This window comes from Vanessa tameamea, chromosome 21, assembly GCF_037043105.1.
Source record: "Vanessa tameamea isolate UH-Manoa-2023 chromosome 21, ilVanTame1 primary haplotype, whole genome shotgun sequence".
In the NCBI taxonomy this organism is placed as follows: domain Eukaryota; kingdom Metazoa; phylum Arthropoda; class Insecta; order Lepidoptera; family Nymphalidae; genus Vanessa; species Vanessa tameamea.
Window position 1 is genome coordinate 2,429,771 of NC_087329.1, and position 17,004 is coordinate 2,446,774.

Genomic DNA, 17,004 nt, shown 5'->3' on the forward strand with positions numbered 1-17,004 from the left:
AGCGCTCGTCATTGAGACATGTATTGTCATTCAAAATCTTATTTACATTTATACAGACTGAAGTATTTTTTTAATATACGTGTGTTTTAAACTGGTACTTCGTTCAACGAATCATTTTTATAATTATAATCTTATATTTAATAGCGTTTTTTGTCCCAGTGATTATTGGGCGATAGCTGCATATTAAAAATCGCCTTTGGTCTAATTTTGAAGCGTTCCATCCGTAGATTGTGCAGAAAATTAAAGAGGATTATTGATGGCATTTTACTAAATTGTTACGAATTATTTAATTAATTTTAGAGAGCGGAAAAGAGTTACTGGTCTGCTAGAGAGCACTACGGCTGTATAAGAAAAAAAAAAATGAAAAACATAATTAAAGTAAATTATTTTCGACAAACTCCAATTCTAAAGAAACTGATATTTATACTATTTGACATTTAAATAAGGTTTCATAATTTTGGCGCCAAATGTGGATAAGTGACTTGCAGTTTAAAATGAACTGAAACATTAATTAAACCTGTCATAGGTTTCGAAATTTATAATTTTTTTTTTAAATAAACTCGAAGTTTCCCTGAAGACTAGTATATGTTTAATACTTTAATTTTAGTGTATTATAATAATGTATGATTCATAACCAATTGATCGTATTTCTATTTTTATTTATTCCGTGTATTTTTAAGAATTTTTATAGTTGTCGCTCGTGGTTCTGCACGTGTTTTAGGACCTGGTCGTTGTAAGGCATAAAAAGCAGCATGAGCTTCTTTCTCGCTTTTCAAATTCGGTTCAGTAGTTTGGCCGGGCAAGTGTAACAGACAGACCGAGTTACTTTTGCATCTCTTTCAATTGGATTTCATAGTATGAGATATTTCAATTCCTTCTCCCTCATACTTAGCTGATGGCACGACTATGATAATCAAACATTAATACTCAAACTCAAATTCCTTTATTCAATATAGAAGCATTACACTTACTTATTGATGGTTAAATTAAACACTACCACCGGTTCGGAAAAGAAAATACCCTGAACTTAGAAGAACCGGCGAAAGAAACTCAGAAACTATAACTACTACAGGCACCAGGGACATACTTATCATCCACTGACCATCAGGTGACTCACTCACTCATTCTCTCTTTTTAAAAAAAATTACAACAGCAGACCTAAAATTCGCTTTGGGTTTATTTTATACATTAGCTCATTCACGGCATATGACGACTTTCTGATGAAATGTTGCCTATCTGGGATGAGCACCCAGACTTTCATGTGCTTAATGCAACTAGTGTATAACCCGTACTGGCGCGTTGGAATAATCTTCAAACCTTCTGAAAACGAGAAGTCAGCTCATTTACGATCTGATATTCCATTTTTTACACTTTTTTGTTCTGACATTGGTCAATAGTAATTTAAATCCACCAGCTGATGGATAGAGCTCTAAAAACAAAATATAAAAGTGAATATCAAAGCTGACTTTCGAAGCTTCGTTCAAATTCTGATTGCAAATGTACGTGTGAGGAAACTGGAACAAGTCCGTCATTTAGAATGTAGATAGGGTTCCGTCATACTAAAAAATATTATTATACATGCTAAATTGAGTTTGTTTATGCTTTCAAGTCTTAACTACTTAACCGATCATCACATGATGTGTGTGTGTTGTATTACAAGTTGTCAGACGTACAAAAAATGTTTCACCTAACGAGATCGTAGTGACGGTTGGAAACTATTATTAAATACATTTTTTTTGTATTTAGTTCTTTGTTCAGTTCAAACCCAGACAAGCATCACTGAATTTTCATGTGCTTAATTTGCGTTTATGATTCATCTCATGGAATACGCTCCTAACCTTCTCCTCAAAGGAAGAGGAGGCCTCAGCCCAGCAGTGGAAAATTTACAAACTGTACACGTTATGAACTCTGATTCGGGACGTAGATTCTAACTAGAGAAACCGGCACTCAGTATTTAATTAATTCCACCATTATAATGATAAAGTATGTCAATTAAATTTAAATTTACGGTGCCTAGAAATCAACCAACACTAAGTCCACGCTTTTTAATCATATAATTATAATATTATCACGTATCGAGTAATATGCCTTATTTATCAACGTTTTTAGATGATCTTTAAATTTTTTAATCGGCCAAATGAAATGTACGCAACCCTGAAACTGAGTTTCAAACACAGAATAAGACTATATGTACGTTTCGTACAAAATATGTTTTAAAACGTTCGTCACGGGAACACATACAATATTGCCTCGTTTTGAACTTATATGTTCAAACGTGACGAGACTTTTCAGTCGTATTGTGTTTTAAATATAAAGCTATTTGTAAAACAATGTTTATGTCAGTTTATGTAGTCGTTTTTGTCTGTGTTTGTAATAGACTTAAAGTTTTTAATGAATTTAAATAACGCTAGTAATTAATAATAAATAAATGTGCTTAATGCTATATAGATAACTTGCGGTCTACTAAATATACTAAATATACTACAGATTGTCTTTCTATACAACGTTCACAGCTTTTTTTTATCATTAGACAATACAAACCGCTTTGACTCTGCATTTTAAATCTGTATCTTCGATAATATTCACTTAAATTACATGTAAACGGCCATTTTGGATCTATATTAAATGCACAATGTATTTAAGAATAAGGATCAATACTGTAGTGCCTAAAATCGCTTCGTAAAGAAGTCATTATTTTTGTAAAAAGTAAAGGATAAACAATGGTTATTGTTGGTTATTCTTAAGTGATAAAATTATATCATCACGGACTTTTTAGTAGATATTTTTGAGGTGTACAACACTGTTGTACATTAATTTGATCTATCTCTTAGGTTTTACCTAGCTGTTTCTAATGTAAGCGCAAAAAAATGTGTCTATTTACGATATCACAATAGAAACCTCTAAAATTAGCAGTGATGCTCTACTAGGTTATGTATGTATAATTCATATAAACCTTAATCGAATCACTCTATCTAATAAAAAAAACTGCATCAAAATCGGTTTCGTTGTTTTAAAGATCTAAGCATACAGACGGAGAGACACAGCCGGAAGCGACTTTGTTTTATACTATGTAGTGTTAAAAAAGGTGTTATTATTTATACAAGATATATTATTAATTGTATTTTATTACAATGGCAATGTATACTGGAAAATAATAACTAAAGCATTTCTTGCTGACTCTTCTCAATATAATCTACATTCTGATTCCGAACGGGTAGTTTAAAATTTAATCCCATATTGAAATATGACGTTTCAAAAATTTTCTTTCATAACTTTAATAATAAATAATGTTCGATTTTTATTTAAATGTGTTCTTTTTTTTTTATTTTAAACAAAAAGTTTTTGTAGAATAAGGTTATCGTAGCAGTATTAAGGTTTCAAATAGTGTTATTAAAATAAAAAAAAGTAAAACGGATTTTAACAATTGTGCATCTTCTCCGTGATCTTATCCCTTCTTTGTTTTGATTTAAATATGTCGGATTATAAATATATAGTTTTATATTAAATGCAGTAAGCTTGAACTTCAAGGAAAGAAATATCCTATATTTTAGTGTAACACATTTAAATGTATTTAACTGACAAAACTTTGTATTTGAATTGTTGTTTAAGAGATATATGAGCCGAGATGGCCCAGTGGTTAGCACGCGTGCATCTTAACCGATGATTTCGGGTTCAAACCCAGGCAGGCACCACTGAATTTTCATGTGCTTAATTTGTGTTTACAATTCATCTCGTGCTCGGCGGTGAAGGAAAACATCGTGAGGAAACCTGCATGTGTCTAATTTCAACGAAATTCAGCCACATGTGTATTCCGCCAACCCGCATTGGAGCAGCGTGGTGGAATATGCTCCAAACCTTCTCCTCAAAGGGAGAGGAGGCCTTTAGCCCAGCAGTGAGAAATTTACAGGCTGCTAATGCTAAAAAAAAAAAAGATATATAAGATAAGATGTCAAGGAAAAACTAACTCGTAACTCATCGCGGATCATAATCGTAAAATACGATTGATACCCAATATTGACTATTACAGTTAAAGCATTTGAAGAATATACGGTTCAAAATACCGTATCAGCCTGAGTTTTAAATATTTCCCAAGTGACATACGACCAAAGGTTTTTGAAAATAGAACTGTAGTTACTTCTTTCGTTGTAAATCTAGTGGTTCTGCAATTAAGTGTTACTGAGTTATTTAAACTACATAAAGGGGACGTCAGTGCGTCTCTGTTTTGAATTGTTACATGATATTGTCACTGATTGTGAATTGGGTTAAATTATTTTCAACAAAGATTTTTCACGTAGCTTACAGTAGAGTGAACAGGCGGATATCGTCACGTAAGAAAAAGCGTTATGACGTCTCCCGGCGACCATTTGCTTTCCTTCATTTTTTACGTTTATATATATGTTATTTTTATTATTTTTAGGGTTACCAAAATGTTTAAAACGTGACTAAGACTCCGCTGTACGTCCGTCTGTCACCAGGCTGTATCTCATGTACCGTGTTGGGCAGTTGAAATTTTCACAGATGGTATCTAATTTAAAATAGAATAAAATAACTATTTAATGGGGACCCCATACAACAGACATGATTTTTTGCCGTTTTTATAAATAATATGTAGTACGAAACCCTTAGTGCGCGAGTCCGACTCTCAAAGGCCGTTTTTTTATTATTGTTTTAATTCAAACGAAATTTTTAATAACAGTTTCATTACTTGTCATTAAATTATTCTCTAAAGTTGTTGATTTATTTGATTGTCTTATTTAATACAAGGGTGTCTCTTGACATTGCTCTTTTTTTAATATTATACAGCTTGATGTTGCAATGAAGGGGATTAGACCCCTATTTCCTTTAAACGTCATTGTATCCTTTGAACAGGGCACTATAAATTGAAGATATTATTGATTGAAATGCTGGCTTAAACTATATTTAAAGTTATATATAAACCTGTATGTAATTGTATAAGTTATTATATAAAATTTATGTTAAGTTTCCAGTCTTAGTTGTAACATTCAAAAAGGACATTTTTTAGTTTCTAAGGGCAAAGCCTTGATTAAATATAATAATAACTATAATATAAAGAATAAGGTCAAAGTAAAATTATTATTATTTTTCCTATACAACTACGTAGGTGTACTGTTATTTCGTCATACAATCCACAAGCCTCTTTAGCTCAGTGGTAGAGCACTGGTCTCGTAAACCAGGGGTCGTGAGTTCAAACCTCACAGGAGGCATTGAACGTTATCAATATTATAATATATTTTTTATTTAAGTATTATTTTGATATTTATATAACCTTATATATTAATACAGGTATTACAGAATATTACGTTTGAGATAAGGCTCGAACGCCGTTTGTCTGATACTTCGAAACTTTCCACATATCGGTAGACATATATACTTTACATGGATACTACAATGGTATAAATATACCATAAACATTGTCTTAAGTCACCGCTAGATGGCGCTGCAGTACATCAACTTTAATACCGTCAATTTGATCGCCGCGACATACGTATGTCTATACATATGTATGTATATGTACAGACAGGACAATAGTGACTGGGTTTTTCTAGTACACGTTTAATATATTATATAGCGATTTTCGTTCGTTTGTCTCGTTTGAGTTTATGTAACCATGACATTTGAGCGAAATTATCAATATTTGTATTTCTGTTACAAAGTACTACTTAAATTAATAGACAGATATATTTTTTTTATTTGATTTAATATAAGTTTTTACATTGTAATTGATGCAGTGGCAAAGCTCATCGAAGCGAAACTCAACGAAGCGGACAAAATCGAGCACATAAATTAAGCTCGTTCCAAATCCAATCATCCCTTAAAATAAAATCGATTACGAAATCAAAACCGCACTTCGTGAACCGCCGGTAAAGCTGCGGTCACACGTGTGGTATAGGGTACGAGCACGTGTATATTAATTCGAATTTGTGATATTTTATTGGTGCAGCCGAAGCTTTACCGGGTATCAGGTGGCCTTGACGCAACGGTGTAATCGCGAGGGTTGTTACCCAATGAACTCACGAAATTCTTAGCATTATTTGTTTTAAACGAAGAATTTGAATAACAGTCATACTCTCAATTATCTCAAATATTTATTTTTTTATAATTTTTAGTAACTAGTATCTAAAAAATACTGAACATTTTTTCAAACTAAATTACGTTTTTGACCTGCCCTGGGATTTGAACCCAGGACTTCTGAGTAGTCCTATAAGCTAATATTATAGTCTGTTCCAATCGAAAAAGGAATTAAGATAAACAAACCTTACATTTAAGTAAGCTACGTATGTATTCCCTGCGATTTGCTAATAGCTCGGCTATATTGTGCAATATTAAATACTTGATCAATATATCTATATTTTAAATACAATGATTCACTTAACTACGTAAATCCACTTTAATTTTACTTCCAAAGTTCCAATAGCGGCTTCGACATACAAAACGTCTTTTTTCGCCAATCACAATAATGAATATCAAAGATTGCTAAAGCTCTCGACCAATGAAATCAACTCGATGTCAAATGTTATTTATGTATGTTCAATATATTTATTTGATATTTTATTTGTTTCAGATACATTGATGGATACATCAAGAACCAACTAAAAAAATAAAAAAATAATATATAAAGTAGAAGTAAAAATAAAAAACATTTCGTAATTAAAAACAATTTTGAAATATAAAAATTATAACAAAATTTTTAAAAAGGAATTAGTTCTAAAATTTTAATTAATTATCATATATATATAAAAATGTTTCGCTACTGGGTCGGTATTTTGAGTGCCGTTTATTTGGCGGGACAATGTAATGCAAATTACTGCCGGGACGCGAACCTGTGCTGTCCCGGGCGGGATAGCTCGTGCGTGGTACAAAAGGCCCATCAGAACGCGATAATAGAGGACTTGACGGATAAACCGTGTTATTGTGACCACGCTTGCTTGAAATTGGGTGATTGCTGTCCCGACTTTAGAGAGACTTGTGGAGGTATGTATATGTTTTTGAAATAACTGTTTTACATAGTACGTTGCATGTAATAAAAAACATAGGATCTAAATATTCGTATCAAGAAATGCCTAAAGCGCTTACGACAGAATAAACGACGACAAGACGACGGACGAGACGTTTTTGTAATGTTTGACTTAAAAATCTACTATTTGAATATCTATACATATAATAAAATTGGAGTGTCTGTTTGTAATATTAAAATAACCCATTTTTACTAAATGCATATTTATGTATACACGGTACATATACCGAAATAACATTTTTTACAATTTTTGTCCGACTGTCTGTTTGTTCCGACTAATGTCTGGAACGGCTGAACCGATTTCGACGGGACTTTCACTGGCAGATAGCGGATGTAATAAGGAGTAACTTAGGCTACTTTTATTTTAGAATTATATATAGAATAAAATATCCAAATAACTTAAATTCAAACAACGCGCACGAAGTCGCGGGCTCAGCTAGTAAGTACATAAAACTGATACTCTATACATAACATAACACTGTTAAACTTTTTGTAAAACAATAATTGTGAATTTACAAATCAGTTAGTTGTTAATAGAATACGGTTCGAATGATTTTGACATTTTGAGTTTTGAAGACCCAATAGTGCAATGGCCTTTTGTGATATTGACGTATCTATATTAATAATTTCGTGCGTTAGACCCGATCGAAACCTACCTACAATTATATATCGTTTAAAAAAATAATGATTTTTTAGTCGACAACATATATCCGCAAAGTTCGTGTATTCGAGATATAATCGGATGCGTTCAAGTAAGTGTTCCAAATAATATTTTCGTGCAGGGGTAGTTAGTATATTTATATTTATTTAAGGATTACATCTACTATATAATATATAACGGGGTTGTATTTGAATATGTTATCATTGTTAATCGGGTCATCTACAGCTTAATAAAACACCTTTATTCCATCAAAACTGCGATTTTAATAAATGATTTCGAGCGTCGTAATGACTACATTATGACAGCTGTGTCCCGCCGGGGCGCTCCATAACCCCTGTTTTAATATTGTTGAACATCCGTAACTTAAGTATGAATAATGAATATTTTTTATGAAATACTAGTTTATAATCGCGGCTTTGTCCACGGGTCATGCAGTTGTTAAGTACCCTTTGAACTTTTCTGTATTTGACATCGAATATACAAAAAAATAAATACGTATATGTCTCTGGACACGTGATAGAAGTGATAACTTAAACTGTCCGAAATACGGCTAGCGCTGCGGCTAGTCCACAGAGAGAGAAGAGGAATCTGCCGCTGCCGTATGCGTAAGAGAAAGGGAAGCCAGACAGACTGGCGCCGTAACGCGTTACGTAACGAAGCGGTTTACCCTCCCATAAGAAGTTATCACTTGAAATATTATTTTATTTTTGCCTAACTTATGTTTGCCTGGAAGAGATCTCTGTTTTGGCGAAAAGTACGCCTCTTGTGTATGTCTTGAATGCGACTTATTTATTTGTTTATTGGCGTGTTTGGATTTTTTATTCGATTTTGAAAATAACGAAATAATTATTTACGCTGGTCTATTAAACGCTGGTCTAATGTAAACCACATTGGACGATGGCTGAATAAGCATGTGGATACACGTGGCAGCCCGTCTGTAGGTACCACCTACTCATAACTTATTGTACCGCCAAACGGCAATACATAGTATTGTTGTGTTTTGGTTTAAAGGTCAAGTTAGTCTTATTACACGAACAAGAGACTATGTAATCAGTTCCCGCGGTTAGTGGCAGAATGAAGATCTAATGGATGGTTAATATGTTTTACTTTGCCTGGTACTATCACGTGCATTTGTATTTGACAGTCTACTTGCCGACTTTAAATAAAATTAGGTAAACGCATTGGTTTCTAGAATGATTTACAAATTACTCTCTTTACGAGCATAACTGAGTTACGACATAAAAATGAAATTAAATTTTACGTATCTTTTATCCTCTCGTATGCATTCTGTGAGGTTATAAAATCGTAATCCTCATATACAGGCCTCCTTTATCCGACGGCTTATTCCAATGATCTGCCGATACATGGGGGATTATTTTATTGAGTAAAAGAACATGAAATTCTCTTTTTTATGATATAGGTAGGATTAGCGAATAGGCTAACTTGTGGTCACCATCGCGTGTTTGAATTTCTTCGCATTATGAGATCGAGGTGACAATGTTTGTTTGCTTGTGTATTTGTGCAATATAATGATAATGTCCTGCGTTTGCTGGTATTCCTTGATAATGGACGCTGTGGACAATTTCGGGCAGGGCATCATCAGATTTTAAATATGTATCACTGTGACGGAAGTTATAATGAAACCGCGTTCGTTAGACAGCACATACTCCTACGACGTGTTTTAATAACGATTTTTATTTAAGAATGAGATTATTTCTAATACGGCTTGAGAGTTTTTAATAGCGTTATATGAAATAAATTGTATCGTCGTCTGTTGTCATTGGACATCGAAATTGATGATTAAATAGAAAACCAAGAAATGTATATTGATATATTGTTTAGATAGAATGTTGCACTACAAAATAACTAAAACAAACGTCCCAACTATATTGTCTTGGTGTGTGTGTGTGTCAGTTACTTGACACTCGCCAAACGTCATACGACATTACTAGTGTGCGTGTACTTAGTTTTCGATGTGTTCTCAATTTCTATAGTCTGTCTAAAAGTATAAATAATCAAAGGTCCCAAACCCGCACTAATAGCACGTAAAACTTGACATGCAAGGAGTCGCGTGAATAAGCTAGTCTGGTATAAAACAATTTCTGCTATACATAAACGTTCGTAGTATTCCTCTCCCTAATGGCTGAGATTTTTCAGACGCCTTTCATAAGACTTCCCCTGTCCGCATTTTTAATAAAGTCTTTAAGCTGTCTGTCAGTTGTCATATTAAAATGATATTTCTTAACTCTGTTACACTTTGTACTTTTAATCAAATACTTTAATATTCCCATCATTTTGTATATTATATTATTATTAATTATTGCGATTTTACTAGATTACTAATGAGTTTCTTGCCGGTTCTTCTCAGTAGAATCTACATTCCGAACCGGTGGTAGCTTCACTTGATATAGTTTGTTAAATTACGATTCAAAAGTACTTGTAAAAGCCTACTTGAATAAAGTATGTTTTGATTTTTGAATTTTTTTTTAAATACCTAGATGATAAGCTCTGTGCGACTCAGTCTGGTTAGGTACCACCCACTCATCAGATATTATACTTCTAAACAGAAATAATTAGTATAGTGTGTTCCGGCTTTAAGGGTGAGCCAGTGTAACTACAGGTGGCGTATTGGTGGGATGTAAGGAATGGTTATTATTCATTTTTAAGTGCCAATGTCTATGAACTCTTACCATCGGGTGGTCCATTTGCCAGTCCGCCTACAAATTAAATAAAAATTTTCAAAGTGACAACACTTTTAACGTATTAACAAAAAGACGCGCCCTTGCACCACCGGGTATATGATTTTATTAATTACCTTCACTATAAAGTTCCGTGCGTTATATCTGCCTTTTATTTTATTTATTTGATGTTATTTTGGGTAAACAAATAAAAAAAAGATATTCGAAAAAAACAACTTGTAATCCAATCAAGTTTCCACCAATCCAACACCAATAAGAAGCAGGAAGTGTTACGGTAGACAAAAAATTAAACAATCAATTACCAAGACAAAAATAAATTAATAACAGTGTTTAAAAACGAAAAAACAATGATTAGACAAGACAATTTAACATATGTATATGGTTTAATAACAATGACAATGTCGCTGTAAGAAATATTAACCATTCTTTACGTAGCCAATGCGCCACCAAGCTTGGGAACTAAGATGTTATGTCCCCTGTGCCTGTAGTTAAATTTAACAACTTAAAAGGGAACATTATTTACCTAAAAACACTTTACATAAGATACGTTTTGTTATTACGATATATCTAATGTATTTTAATTATTTCAACTTTCGGGGAGAGGACAGATTATCCTTAATACAGGTTATTTAATTAGCCTAGCTAGGATAGCCAGTACTTGATCTGTGTTTGCTTGATGACCATGTTATTTTTATTAAGATTTTTGTCACAGTTCGACCATGTAATTGTTTTTAAATATGATTTTTGTGTTGAATAAATATTATTATTATTATGACGATACACATATCTATAGTATAAAAACGTGTACATATTACACGAACGACGGATGAAATAATTTCGGGCATATACAATTTTTGTACGAGGCAAATCAAAAAGAGCATGTCTTCGCTTTGAATATTTTTAATCTAAGATGTGCCATACCCAATTATATTTGGAGCTTCTGCGAGTGCGCTCTACGTCAATACCGGTGTCGGGGAGCTCCCGTCGAGATATCAGAGCAGTACTCAGTGTGGGGGGAATTTGCGCCTTATAAAGTTTTAGGCGACAAGCCGATGTCAAGTACTGCTTCGCCTTTCACACCAAGCTGTTTAGAGGCCAATTTGGCGTAACCTTTCAATTGTGGGTGTTTTTATAGTCATCATTTATATTTTAATAAATACAAAAAAATATTGAGACGTCTTCATTTAATTCAAGTAATGATAAATTAATAACAGTGTTTAAAAACGAAAAAACAATGATTGGACAAGACAATTTAACATATGTATATGGTTTAATAACAATGACAATGTCGCCAATGCGCCACCAAGCTTGGGAACTAAGATGTTATGTCCCCTGTGCCTGTAGTTAAATTTAACAACTTAAAAGGGAACATTATTTACCTAAAAACACTTTACATAAGATACGTTTTGTTATTACCTTGGCGATATATTTAATGTATTTATATTTTAATAAATACAAAAAATATTGAGACGTCTTCATTTAATTCAAGTAATGATAAATTTATTGGTTTGTGAATTGTCACATCATGAGAAGGAAAGAGCCGAGATGGCGCAGTGGTTAGAACACGTGCATCTTAACTAGATAATTGCGGGTTCAAACCTAGACAAGCACTACTGAATTTTCATGAGCTTAGTTTATGTTTACAATTAATATCGTTCTCAGCGGTGAATAGAAACCTCGTGAACAAACCTGCATGTGTCTAAATTGAATAAAATTCTGACACATGTTTATCTACCAACCCGCATTGGAGCACCATGGAGGAGTAGGGTCCAAACCTCCTCAAAAGGGAGAGGAGGCCTTAGCTTAGCAGTGTGACATTTACAGGCTTTACTTTAATTCAGATAAAGTTTCGATACACAATTTTTAAATAAACACTTTTCCGGCCCTAAAAAATATTTCCCAGGATACTACCTTTGAGTGGCTCTAGTATAAATCCAGCACAGCATCTATGTTCTTATCGAACGAGCCAAGAAAACAGACTGGTCAGCGATGTGATTCTGTAAGGGTCACTTCAAATCTCGTTAAATGTAATTAACCGACTTACGGTGATACGCTATTTTGATACGTATAGCTTAAAAATTTAATAATGATTACAGTCAAAGACGCGTATCACATTCTGACATACGTTTCTTTTCTTTGTACAACATTTTATACCGTCATAACGCTTTATTGAAATACCTACGTTTACTGTACAATAAAATAAATTTACTTTGATAATTTTAAATTCTACATTTTATAAATACAACAGAATGTGAATGTTCGCAAAAATATTTTACCCTTTCAAGCGATTTTTAATATAATGCCGATATTTTTTATTGTTTTTTTTTTTTTTTAAGTCTTAAATTTCTTTTGAAGTAATTAAAGTAAAGAAAATATATCGCAATATTATTTATAGAATTCGAAGCATCCGTTTTTCTGTTTCATTTGGACCTTTTCACCCATATGGCGTCTGGTTTGGGAACCCCATTACAAGCCAGTTCAATTTAAAACACAATTTGTTAGTCCATTTTACCCCGACCTCCTGTTTATATATTACTTATATAAAAGATTTATCGCTCACATATGCAGGTTAGATTATAAAAGACGCGTTTTTTTTTGATAAAATTACTTCCTATTTTTTTTATAATACACGTAGGTATATTGGCAAATTACCACCTGTGGTCACCATCGGCTATAAAATATTGGAGTCGATATGCCTAAGGCCGCAAAATGGCGATTTACTATTTTTAGCAGCCTGTAAATTTCCCACTGCTGGGCTAAGGCCTTCTCTCTCTTTGAGAAGGTTAGGAGCATATTCCACCACGCTGCTCCAATGCGGGTTCGTGGAATACACATGTGGCAGAATTTCGTTGAAATTAGCCACATGCAGGTTTCCTCACGATGTTTTCCTTCACCGCCGAGCACGAGATGAATTATAAACACAAATTAAGCACATGAAAATTCAGTGGTGCCTGCCTGGGTTTGAACCCGAAATCATCGATTTCCTTACAAATGTGCGCTGGCGTATGTATTCCGATTTTGAAATAATTAGTATTCCGTATTGATATAAAAGGATATTAGTACAAAATTCGTTTTTACTAAGGCACTTTAGAAATCTATTAATTCACATGAAAGCATTTTATATTACTGACATTTTCAGGCAACTTCAATCGCTTTTCATTAAAAAAATCATTTAATTTCTTTAATGACTTATTAGTAGCGGTACAAAGTATCGAGAAAATTTCACTTAAGATAAAAAAGCCCCGAAGGAGATTGATCGGAACGCTCAAGATTGCAAAATCAATTTACTTTGTAGCGACTTTGGACTATACCGTGTCGACATAAGAAACATACTCCTATGTTTTATGTGATGCTTTAATTGTGACGTATTTGCATTTCTTCCAATGTATTACCACGGGCTAGATCCTTTCGGTGAACACGTGAATGTTAAGCGACAATTGCCGGTTAACACCAGGGAAAGAACTTGGCTTTAATGTACTTGAATTTGTTTATTCATCTTTTGTACTAAATTTTATCTATCTATCAAACCACAGTGAAAGGAACTCCGAAACCGTCTCCTCGAGAGGATTTTCCAAAAAATGGGCATTAACTGGTAATTCATTGACCGGGTTTTTAAGTTTTTTTAATAACATTGTTGAAAACAATGATATGATATCATAGAGTTGTTTGACTGCCTCGATTGTCTAGACCGATAAAATGTTACTGGATTTCTGGACTCAGTAACAGTTTCTGGTAGTTGCTTGCCAATTTGGATAGTTAAGCGTAAATATTGCAATGGTTTACGGGCCGTCTAGCAATGTAAAACGTCGCAGGATCGATCCTGACCCCTTGAACTTGCATCTTCTCCATCTTAAGTGCGGTGCCTTTGTTTAGCAGGTCTTGCAGTTCAGGATCTGTATCTTGAGAAAGTGCAAAGGCCTTGTAGTCTATGACGGCTATCTCCTCGATGCGCGAAAGAGCATCCGCTTCTATATTATCTTTTCCCTTTACGAAGCGGATAGCAGTAGTGCATTGGGAAATGAAGTCAAGGTAGCGAAATTGTCTTGGTGAGCACTTTTCGCGGTTATAGGAGAAGGCAAAAGTGATAGGTTTATAGTCTGTGTATACCACAAACGTCCTGGCTTCAACCATGTGTCTGAAATGACGTATTGCGTCGTAAATGGCCAGGAGCTCACGATCGTGGGGACTATAGGCTAATGTCGTCCCCACTCTTAACACAAGTGATAAGCTTAAAAGGAGGGGTAAATAGGAATATTGATAATTCCTCAATTAATTTGGGGCATTGCTAGTATTCTTTTAAGGCAAAAAAAAGAAAGAAAACGCAGCAAAAAAAGCAGTCGGTCCTGTGCCTAAACTCTTCTGGTCGTGTCGTTGCCATCCTCCATCATGAGGGTAAGAGAAGAGCGAGTACCTTTGCACCCCCACTTGTGCTTTATAGTATGTAATTGACTGGTCTCCCTTTAGGAAACTTCAAGAAAAGAGCGTACTCATTCCGTAAAGGCCGGCAACGCACCTGCAAGTCTCTCGGTATTGCAGATGTTCATGAGCGGTTGTAATCACTTTCCATCAGGTGAGCCTCCTGCTCGTTTGCCCCCTATACCGTAAATAAAGGTTGGGTGCCGTGGCTGAAATCGGTCAGGATGACATTGTTACTACAGTGTGCTCTTGTCCATTTGTTCATTGAGTATAAGCAAAATAATATGCTGTTAAAACCGGTATAATGTTTGAAATAAAATCATTGTATAATTATAACCTTGATACATATGTCGAACTCATGCGGAGATTAAGGTTCCCTAATCCGTATTGAAGTTATACTTCCAAAGGGACATCTTTGTGAGCACAATGGTAAAAAACCGATATTTTCTTGAAAGAACTTCGAATTAAACTTGATCTAAAGACCCCTGGATGGAATGTAAAAAATATCCTTAACAAATTGGGGCGGTATCCCATACAAAAGTTTGTCTTTTTGTATTTCTATATTCAAACTTCGCATTGACATTTCTATTCAGCGGTAACCTCCCTATTTGGAGGGAACTCCATTGACTTTCTCGTTATAAGCACATACTTTATAAATTTATGTACCATATATATTATGCATGAACTGATATAATACATATAACCGGTCATTTACAAACCTAATCATTAAATCTTAATTGTATCCTAAATATTTAACTATACATTTTAACTGCTTACGAGCGTTTATGCTGGATTGGCCGCTGTCACGGGTTTTTTCTAAAAAACTGTGAGCCATATATTTATCGGTAACTTAAACAAAAGTTAAGTCTCTCAGTAATAGAATCTATTAAAAAAATCCTAAATAAACATTACTGATTTTCGCAATTTTAATTGTTAAAAATGCACTTTTTCAAAAATTGTACAATTCAGTGTCTCATGAAAACTATTTTTACATATGAAAATGAGTTGTAAGTTATTTCCGTAAACATCACAAAAAAGGACAGATTGTCTAGAGTAGATTGTATTTATAAAAAAGTATATATTATTATACTCCTATATTTTTTTGAAAAAAAAAACAGCTAAACTTACAAAATAAAGCCTCAAACTTCGTGTTCGTGTTGTCAAAAATTAGAACGTGAAATCAAATCAAATTCCTTTATTGAATAGAGCACCATTATACTTATGTAGGTAATTATTGATTGTCAAATTAAACTCTAACACCGTTTCGGAAAAGAGAATGCCCTGACGTGAATAGAACCGGCGTAAGAAACGCAGCGGTCAAAAGTATGAAACAAAAATATATTCTCATCTAGTATTTTTATATACAAATTACTTACTTATCAATAAATATTCATAGTGATGTTCAGAGGTATATTCATTGCCGTGATCGCTAGCCACTTAGGCCTTAAGTTGAGCTATTGCTCACTAACTAACGTTAGAATGTATCGTATTATTTGGAATGTTCGTTTCGACGCTGTCGGGTAAAATTCGACTCAAATTATATAAAAATAATTAACTTTTTTAAATTTGCATTTATAAGTACGTTTACGTTTAAAAGTAAGAAAATTATTTTCATAAACTTCTTGTCTTGAATATTATGTTAACTAAACGTCGTTATTAATAGCATCTTACAATAAATAGAGTAAGAATTCATTGAAACCAAGAATAAAAACTCTACTCAACAGTTGCACCCCAATGGCCCCTTTGCACTTCATTCATTCCTTTTTGTAACCTAGATTCTAGAACATCTCTGGGGGCGAGGGTAGCCAATTTGTCAAACAACCTTACAAATCTAGTATTTGTCAAGATGTAAATATTCTTTATTCGAGTAGATTTTATCGGCATTATGATAATTATAGGATTAACTAAAAGTTTTAATGATTCAATGTAAATTTACACACTTGTATGTCACAGTCCCAAAACTTCAGTACTGATAATGTCATACAGCTTGAATTAGTAATTACAAATTCAATGAATCTTCAACTAATAGTCACAAAAGTCACAATATAATAATCAAAAATCAAAGTCAGTTACTTAACACTGAGCAGTTTCAATGCAGGTACTGTCGGGTAATTTTAACTAACTGAGCATGGCCATTCGCCGTCCACACTCTGCACAGCGTGCGCTTCCGTTAATAATTAAAAATTTTAACA

At 33.6% G+C, this 17,004-nt stretch overlaps 1 protein-coding gene and 1 non-coding gene across 2 annotated transcripts in view; both read left to right on the forward strand.

Annotated features, from left to right (window-relative positions):
• Vex (vexed) overlaps window positions 1-17,004 on the forward strand; it is a 77,248-nt gene that overhangs the window by 20,660 nt on the left and 39,584 nt on the right. The window contains exon 2 of the mRNA XM_064218327.1: window positions 6,584-6,993. Coding sequence (XP_064074397.1) covers window positions 6,762-6,993 — 232 coding nt within the window. The 5' untranslated portion in view covers window positions 6,584-6,761. The remainder of the gene's footprint in view (window positions 1-6,583; window positions 6,994-17,004) is intronic.
• Trnat-cgu (transfer RNA threonine (anticodon CGU)) lies at window positions 5,154-5,225 on the forward strand. The gene has a single exon. It is a non-coding gene; the product is annotated as a tRNA-Thr (tRNA).